The sequence below is a fragment of the Diachasma alloeum genome, unplaced genomic scaffold, assembly GCF_001412515.2.
Source record: "Diachasma alloeum isolate Michigan unplaced genomic scaffold, Dall2.0 Dall_scaffold_00212, whole genome shotgun sequence".
Classification (NCBI taxonomy): domain Eukaryota; kingdom Metazoa; phylum Arthropoda; class Insecta; order Hymenoptera; family Braconidae; genus Diachasma; species Diachasma alloeum.
Window position 1 is genome coordinate 1,065,093 of NW_021680377.1, and position 7,804 is coordinate 1,072,896.

At 38.2% G+C, this 7,804-nt stretch overlaps 1 protein-coding gene across 1 annotated transcript; it reads left to right on the top strand.

Annotated features, from left to right (window-relative positions):
* Positions 1 to 933: 933 nt before the first annotated feature.
* Positions 934 to 2,210, top strand: LOC107036940 (mucin-19-like). The gene is given in 4 exon segments (XM_015255209.1): positions 934 to 993; positions 995 to 1,018; positions 1,111 to 1,408; positions 1,565 to 2,210. Coding segments are annotated over 4 exon segments (465 nt in total). The 3' UTR covers positions 1,648 to 2,210.
* Positions 2,211 to 7,804: the final 5,594 nt, after the last annotated feature.

A 7,804-nucleotide genomic window follows, 5' to 3' on the forward strand; every position in this document is an offset into this window, starting at 1 on the left:
ACTGAAATTCTTTTTCTACATCAATTGGATTTGGATTGAATTGGCTTTTTTATTGGCTTTTGAATGATTTTATTGAAAAATTCCGCACCTCTGAATTTTTTTCTTCAGCAGAAATGGTCTACAGAAAAAATCATAGAACCGATTTTTGGGGAGAATTTATTCCATTGACATATTTTCTGTTGACGTTCTTCGGCATTCAATTTTTGCTATTGAATTTTTCATTTTTTTTTCTTTTTTTTTGCCCGATTTTATTGAAAAATTTCGCACCTCATCAATATTCTTCGATTTTTCTAGACAATTTGTTCTATTGAGATATTTTTTACTGAAATTCGTCGCCTCAAATTTCTTTGTTCAATTTTTTTCAATCAAGAGTGAAAAAAAGTGCAACAATTCATGAAGAATTTCGAGAGTTTTTCTATGAAATTTCTTCCTGCATGCATTCATGTCAATTTAATAAGTGATTCAGAATGAGTGAATAGAGGAATAAATTCTTTCATGCCATTAATTTATTTCTCACAAATTCAATTAACTAAAAACATTACAAACTCAGCACTATTATACAAATATTTTAAATTATCCGGATCAAGCTTGTCTTATCGATTAATCTTACCATTTTCGTCCCTCACAATTTGCAACCCCTGCGCCCCCCCAACGCCCAACCGAAATTGCATTGCCAACGCATTCATTAAATCGACTTTTCCACACTGAAAACACAAGAGCTGACACTGGTCAGAGGAATTCCATTATAATTTTAATTAAAACCAAATGCAAAAGCGGGGAGAATTGCATCAAACTGGAGAAGAAAATGATTTCCAAACCGGTATGACTCCCGGAACAGTAGCCACACCCGGTGGCGACATTAGCCGTGACTTTTATTCAGGGTTGAAGAACAGATCCTTTCATCACGATTGTTTGAGTATATAAGATCGCAGGATGACAGGGTTGAGCATCAGTCAGCATCGAGCAGCAATCAGTAGTTCAACTGCAGAGACCACTTGAAGTCGCCATGAAGTTCTTGGTAGGAAAAAAAATTCTTAAAAAAACCTCAACCGACGACTGAATTTTCCCGGAAGCGAACCATCTGCACCTGTGAATTATTCTCTGCTTCAGGTTATCGTCCTCGCCATCTGGGTAGCCGCCGCCTCCGCCGCTCCAGAGAGGGAGCGTCGTTCCCTACTGGGAGTGCCTGGAGCAGTAGTTCTGGGAGGGCTTTCGCCTCTAGGTCTGGGACACGCAGGGCTTTTGGGACTCGGCGCTCCTGGAGTGTCTGTCCTTGGACCTGCAGCGGGATCAGTTGCCGTCGTTGGACCCGTGGGACCTTCCGCTGCTGTTGTCGGACCTGTCGGCCCTTCCGCTGAGGTTGTTGGACCTGTCGGACCTTCTGCCGCTGTTGTTGGACCAGCTGCAGGTAGATTACTGAAGCTTTCGAGAGATGAATGAACGCAGTGTGAAGACTGGTGTCTAGGATCAGGTCTAGAATGTCGAGAACGCGTGTCGTAAGGGTAGAATAAGGGTTACGAGGGTCAAATCAGGGGTATTTTTTAACAGCGTTTCTCGATTCTAGGGGCAACTGTCATCGCTGGACCCGCTGGAGCCATTCAAACTGGACACCCCGGTCTCATCCTCCCCGGCCTCATCCACGGTTAAATCTCAATCATCAACTCATGGCTCTCATCTACAGCTCCATCATTCGGACCATGAGAAATGTCGCAATTACACTCGGGCGGGCGATTGATATCCGAGCGGATATTACACCGACTGCCTCGAGTCTGTGGACACACTGCCTGGCAAATACCCTAGAAATCATGAAACTTATCGCGGATATTTAAGTATCACCTCAGTTACCTCCCTCGTTTGCTAAGTTACAATCGCTCTCGGAAGTGTTTCCATGTATTTGAACGATCGATCACCATTCCCCGTCGAATGGACTGTTCTCCATCGGCGGATAAGTTCTGTAATCTACCTCAAACTTTCTCATTCTCTCGGAATTTTTTCCGTTTTTATTCCCAGTTCTTTCAACATAATTGCAAATGAACTCGGAAAAGTTTCACTCCTTCTTCGGGGTCATAATGTAATGCACTTTTTTTGCTTTTTGGGAATTCACGGCGATGGGTATCGACGAGGGTGGAAAAGTTCTCGAGAGTTTCATTGGCTCATGTAACAGTTTATGAGGTGAAATAAAGGAGTATCAGTGTACACTTTTACAATAAGTCTGGTTTTTTTTGTCATGAGTTCCTAGACATTTTTTATTTCAGAGGCTTCAGATAAATTTGCACGCATTCGGTTCGCGAATGCGTGAATTCAGTAAATAATATCATTAAATTATATTCTTAATGCATGTAATCACAACAATTTGCAGAAACCCCTGGAATTCGCTAGAAAATTCTATTGAATTTTCTATTATCGACGCATTTTTTTTTAAAAGAAAATGTTCAATAGAAAATATTTTCCGGAAAAAATCAATAGAATTGGATTTTTCTAGATAACTTATTGCATTGAGATATTTTCTGTAGAAATTCTTCGGTTGAAATTTTTCCAATTTTTTAATTCAATTTTTCTTCTCTTTTCATTTAAAAAATTAATTTCTCATTTCACATTAATTTAAAAAAAAAAGAGAAGAAAAATTAAATGAGGAAAACTTGGAAAAACTTGGAATTCGGGAAACTTAATATAAATTGCCATAAATTAACGAAGAAATTGAGAAATTCTCTAAAAACACTGGGCATAAATTAACAATGACAAAAAATGAAGTTTTTAAAATAATATTTCCATTCAGAGTTTCAAACCGATTTTTCATTCAATTTAATATAGATATTCAGCACTGGTAACTGCATTGTATTCACCTTTCAATGAGAGAAAATTTAATCCCAAACAAGGCTATTGAATAATCGCGAGTTCAAATTCCGCTATTGGGGGAACACACAAAAGCGCTCATTGTGTAGAAATATTCGTAATGTGAAATGGGAAATCGACTCGAATAAAAAAACGAGCAAAGTATTTTTATAATATTTATTCTCAACGATGATTTCAACAAATTTTCATAAAGCATCAGTGTAAAAATTTTGAAATACCGACGATTATCAGCGAATTTGCATTGAAAAGTCCGGAGCATCAGGGAATGTCATATGAACAGATCAATAAAGTCCGCCCAATTTTCCTGACAACACCACTGGGGCGGTCACAACAGCTGGAAAAATACAAAAACCACAGATTATTTCAAAATTTTAAAAATCAATTTCGAATTTACATGAATTCGGCGAATAAAATTTGCTGGAGACAAACGAATGCCCTAAACTTCCCCACAAAATCACTATAAATTCTTGTCTGAAGCGAATTTGATCAGCAGAATTTTGTTATTAATTCAGTATGAATCACTCACTCTTGACTGGTGCGAGAACAGAGTGAATGGGCTGAGCGGGACGAGCAACGATGGGCGAAATAGGCTGAACGTGAGGAGCTAAGCCGATGCCGCCGTATCCAAGACCTCCTAATCCGATGCCAGTGGTAATTGGAACTCCTCCCAGAGGGATTCCTGTGAGACCTCCTGGGTAGGCCTGGGCGGCAGCCACGAGGGCGAAGACGAAAAGGCAAACCTAAACAATTCCAAGATCAAAATAACTTCCATTTTTCAAGCTGCAATCGACCAATAAATAATTCCAATCAACTCAAACACTCATTCATCATCAATATTCATTCTTCATCCTCAAGGATTGATTAATAATAAACAATTAACTCGTCACAATCACCAGCAATTATTAAACAGCAACTATTGAGTGATGATAACCGGACTGAACCAGAAAATAATTTCGTGAATATGAGTTGACTAATCGAGTGAATTAATTAATTAAACTTTGACTGCCGATTTACCATGGATTTCATGATGATTGTTGTTGTCTGCTCGGTTATGCTGGGTAACTGATGTCAGTCCCTCGGTTGACTTCTCTATTTATATCCAATCCCTTAAGCCAAACCCTCGTTCATTGACATTTTTATCGTTAAATCCAGATCAAAGTCCTCTCTCACCTCCCTGTCATGCTACCGAGACACAAACACGTGTAGCCGTGGAAATTTGAATGTTGGGAGGTGCCAGCGTCGATTCTGATTGGTAAACAAGGAAACGGCCGGTGCAACACTGGTTTATTATTCCGTTCGGCGGCTCGTTGCATCAGAAAGTTGCTCGCCTTTGTATGGCCAGTGATTTTGCCGTGAAACATCGGGTAATTAGAGTTCGGGTTTGGGGGAACAAAGGGGCTCATTTTGGCAGTGTTTTGGGGATAAAAAAAAGGTTTGGAATTTTTTGGTTGAGGATTTTTCGGTTCATCGGCGGGGTGATGGCGCACAGGCGGTCGGCCGGTTCCAGCATGCGTTTCGAGCGTGATTACAGGTAAGAAAAGTGGGAGGCGCCGAGGTGGATCGGATTTCATTGTAAATAGTGCTTTGATATTGCATCAGATTCTTTGTGCGGGGAATATCTAGGGGCTAATTAAGACTCTAACGGTGTTGAAGATGTTAAAGTAGCTCTATAAGTGAAAGAATTTTCGTCTTAATTTCCTCTAAAAATTTTAGAATGTCATTGAAAATGTTAATTTTCATTTTTTGCCTCTAAATCGCATTTCATGTCACTCTTCCGCTTGTCTCAATTAAAAATTAATTAAAAATGCATCAATTGTGCATTAATGTGCATTACTTTTTAAAGAGTCATTAAAATGAATGGAAGAATTTCAAATAAATACAGAGAACAATGCTTAATACCCATGAAATGAGATGAGTCTCCCGTGAATAGAAAAATGGAATTTTCATTCCTCATATTGTTCCCAAAACATTGAATAACTTTACGAGTTTTTTTTCATTGCAGGGAACAACTTAAAAAGTGCCTTTGAAAGTCTCAAATGAAAAACTTGGGGAGAAATATATGAATGTGAGAAAATTGTATTGGAGGCGGTGGAATAAAGAAGTGTAGCTGAATGTAACGAGTGAAAATGTCGAAAAAATAGAAAGAGGCGAGAGCAGGAGAGGAAGGGGATACGGAGCAGTGCGAAAATGGCTTCGTGGGCGACAAAAGTCGCAGGTGTTGCATTGAATTTCATTCCTGTTGATGATATCGAAGCGAATATTGGTATTCTGTTGGATTTTATTTCTGTCTCCACATTCATAAACGAAAATCGGATTTGAGTGAATTTTCCCGAATTCGAAAATTGCTTCAAAAATCGAAATACAAGGGAAAAATAATTCGCAGCGAATGCTAAGTCAATAAATAAATAATTCAACTTATGCAGTAATTCGCGTAGAAGGCGAATTAATATTATTAACCAGAAATAAAATGCCAAATGGAGTTTTAATAGAGAATAATCGTTCGCAGGACTGACAAAAAAATTAAATTACCGTAAAAAAACATCTAATGAATTTAGATGGTACGACACGTAATTTAGGTGTAATATCGCATTACACGGTGCTCTCAACGCCAAGTTCATAGCGCTGTATGGGCGCGTCACGCTACATTATTTCCTCATTATTCCATGACAGATACGAGAATTAGCGTCAACGATTATTATAACAAACTAATGCACCGACGGTGTGCAATAGATCGGAGAGAATTATCACGCACGAGGGAATTTCCGCGATGAAAAGCCCCTCATCCTCCCCCGAACTTCCCTCGAAAATTATCATTTTCCGACGAGAATGCAGCAAAATAATTAATTAATAACTGATTAGTTGTTTCATCAGAGACATTTTAATATGTTTTTTATTATGGATTTCGTTTTTTGAATATTAACGTCATGATATTGATTTATTGGCATTTATTCCCCGATGTTTTCATCGTTGTTGCAACAGTTCTCATTTTGTTTTGATTTTTTTTTTGCTCTGCAATTTTTTACGTCAGCTCCCACGCAGTTTTTTTTATTATTAATTTGTTACCTGCCATTACCGGCAATAATTATCCTAATTCGACGATTACAATTTGAAAGTTCACTCCGCTTTATAGCGGAGTTTTCAGTGTCTACCGCGTAATTTAAATCTCTTTAGATGTTGCGCATCCCACAGTATCTCCCCTGAAACTTCATATGCTCATTTTATGGTGAAAAATTTCCATACACCTCCTGCCTTGTTTTGACTTCGGAATTAATCATAAAGTTTATGTTCTCGAGGTAACGGTACTCGCAACGTGGGAGTGTTTTGTGCTCATAGTTTTAGATGGTCTTTTTTTTGAAGAATGAAATTATGGTTTCGGAGGAAAGATGAAATTCAGTGATATCATGATTTCGTGGGGATGAAATTTCAGACAATTAATGAAAAAAAATTGGAATTTCACATTTTATTCTGGAAATTCAATGAAATTCCCAGACTTTTGTTATTTTTTCATCGAAAAATGAATATTCAGTACCAAATAGCGCTCTATTTTCCATTAATTAACAATTGAAGAATATATTTATCTGAATTAAACTAAAATTTACTGATTTTTCCATGAAATTTTGAATTTTCCATTACAAAATTCTAAAAATTATATCAATTCAACCCATTTAAGAGGAATAATATTTTATATTTGTTTACCGACAGGAAGTGGGGCAAAACGAGTCGTTCAGAATTCCCCGGATTCACTTTATATCGCAGCAAACGACTGCATGAATTATCCCACAGATTCAACATTTAAAATCTACTGATTCAATTAATTTTAAACGCCTTCAGCATTACTTCGAGTTAATTCCCACTACAAAAATGAAAGCCGACAGAGTTGACAGGAGCCATCCCCTATCCACCCAGAAGCAACAGGTAACAACATAATTACCCCCGAAACTCGGAATTTCCCTCCAAAAATAGGCGAAATGATGAACAAGTGGAATAACTCAGTCTAATCCATTTATACCTTTGTTCCACATCCCCGGGGAAATATGTGTCCTCGGAGGCGAAAAGACTAACAGTGCAATTAAATTATTCAGAGTGGCGGAGCGACTGGCAAATGCACACAGGGAGTACAGTGCATATACCGAAAGTGCAGGGATGCTTTGTGATCCTACGGTTTCCAGCGCCGGAATTTCGGGTCTCAAATGGACGGGGCGTTACGCTGGAGATGCGGATGTGTTTGTTATGTACTACTTAGAGAGGTAATACTCTCAGTCGGCGGACGGTTGGGGGGCAAACAACACTCTCGTGCTTTGCGACCGTCGTATCACTTTCCGCTGACAGCAATTCACATTGTAACTGGATGACAATGCAGCCTTGTGAACTGCCGGGGAATGCAGACGCGTGACAATTGCGGGGATCGCAGGTTCATTATAAAATATGTTATGAATATTTGCTGACGGAGGAATTGTCTATTCGAGTGAAACTGAACGAAAATTGAAAAAACTAATTGGTAAATTAAATTTTAATTAACGGCGATTGATAGGGCTCAATAATACCTACATTTGAAAATAATAATTTAATTCCATCCATTCATTAGGGAATATCCTGGGTCGATATAACACAAAAAATCCAAAACTCAAATTTCAACGAAAATTAACAATTCATAATTGATAATGACAATTCATCCTATTTTGAACAGAACAAATCATTCCCTCATTTTCATTCCATCCAGAAATTATCATCAACTAACAGCAGAAGAAAAAAAATCCTTGAAATCGGAAAATGGAAGAAAAACCATGAAATTCTGGAAGCGTGTGGCGTGGAGATTTAATAACTGTCACAAAATTTACAACTTCATAAAACTTTGGCCAACGTAGTAGTTCAGTGACTGCCACGTTCGAGAGTAGTTCTTCTGCAATAGTTGGAGGGCCTCAAAAAACATTGGCACTATCAAGTAATACAT